Source organism: Monopterus albus, unplaced genomic scaffold (assembly GCF_001952655.1).
Source record: "Monopterus albus unplaced genomic scaffold, M_albus_1.0 scaffold4500.1, whole genome shotgun sequence".
NCBI classification, from domain to species: Eukaryota; Metazoa; Chordata; class Actinopteri; order Synbranchiformes; family Synbranchidae; genus Monopterus; species Monopterus albus.
The window spans coordinates 1-883 of NW_018132367.1; the positions used below are offsets into that span (position 1 = coordinate 1).

General features: G+C 44.8%; 1 protein-coding gene across 1 annotated transcript; it reads right to left on the reverse strand.

Annotated features, from left to right (window-relative positions):
- Nucleotides 1-27: 27 nt before the first annotated feature.
- Nucleotides 28-705, reverse strand: LOC109954206 (phospholipid-transporting ATPase IB-like). The gene is made up of 3 exons (XM_020589602.1): nucleotides 540-705; nucleotides 312-439; nucleotides 28-226 (listed from the first exon to the last, which is right to left on the reverse strand). The coding sequence occupies exons 1-3, from the start codon at nucleotides 655-657 to the stop codon at nucleotides 98-100; spliced, it is 375 nt and encodes a 124-aa protein (XP_020445258.1). The 5' UTR covers nucleotides 658-705; the 3' UTR covers nucleotides 28-97.
- Between the last annotated feature and the right edge of the window lie 178 nt (nucleotides 706-883).

The following is an 883-nucleotide window of genomic DNA, read 5'->3' on the forward strand; positions in this document are numbered from 1 at the left end:
AGCCCATTTCTGCTAATAAATCCTTCTCAATCTTACACAGTGCACCTTCAACAGGCCTGTATTAACTCAAGTCTACGTATAAAGGTCATTTGGGTGTTCATACTTTCTGTCCTATAGCCACTAACTGTGAGGAAGGGGAGAAACAGACCTGCCCCAGTTCCTCATTAAGATTGGACGTCCGAGCCATGGCCGGCGTGTCTGTCTCTGAGTAGTACATCTCCACGTCCTGTGGGGAAAAATAAAAACATTCAAAGTATTGAGGAATATTTGACCAATGACAACAAGCATTACAACCCACAGATGGTTCATACCCAGTTGATGAAGAGGGCCTGTGTGAACTTGACCACCTCCAGAGTGACCAGCAGGCTGATGGGGATCAGGTTGTTGTACAGGATGATGAACGTCAACAGGTTATATGCAAAGTTAGTGGAGATGTCACCTGCACAAACACAAAATCTTCCCTTATGTACTGACGCTTAACCTGTGTATTAATCCTATAATTTTTCAGGTTGTAAGATGTGGTGTGTGTATGTTCTCACCAGTGCGGGACAGGTACCAGCAGGCATCTTCAGTGTGTTCTTTGTTCCAGATGGCAGCACCAACAGAACTGACCAGGGCCATGACCAGCAGGATACAGAACAGGACCAGGATCTGCATGTTGGTCACTCGCTCTACATTAGAGCGCTTCAGGGGCGCCTTGGTGGAGTTCTGGGAGGTGGGAGGTCAATGAATACAACAAGTGAGAAACACACAAATGTGGGCAGTTTTTACCGTGTGGTAATGGTGTCCCGAGGGGGTGTCCACTTACATAACCCTTTAAATGTTGTTGTTTTATTAATGTGAATATGTGAGACAAATATAACCATAAAACTAACATTAAAAG

Bases quoted from the DNA above. Each gene is read 5' to 3' on its own strand.
- LOC109954206 (XM_020589602.1), bottom strand. From the start codon at position 657: ATGCAGATCCTGGTCCTGTTCTGTATCCTGCTGGTCATGGCCCTGGTC. The intron at 440-539 runs GTGAGAACATAC...GTGTTTGTGCAG, and splicing joins CTGGTACCTGTCCCGCACTG to GTGACATCTCCACTAACTTT. The intron at 227-311 runs GTATGAACCATC...TTTTCCCCACAG, and splicing joins AGGCCCTCTTCATCAACTGG to GACGTGGAGATGTACTACTC.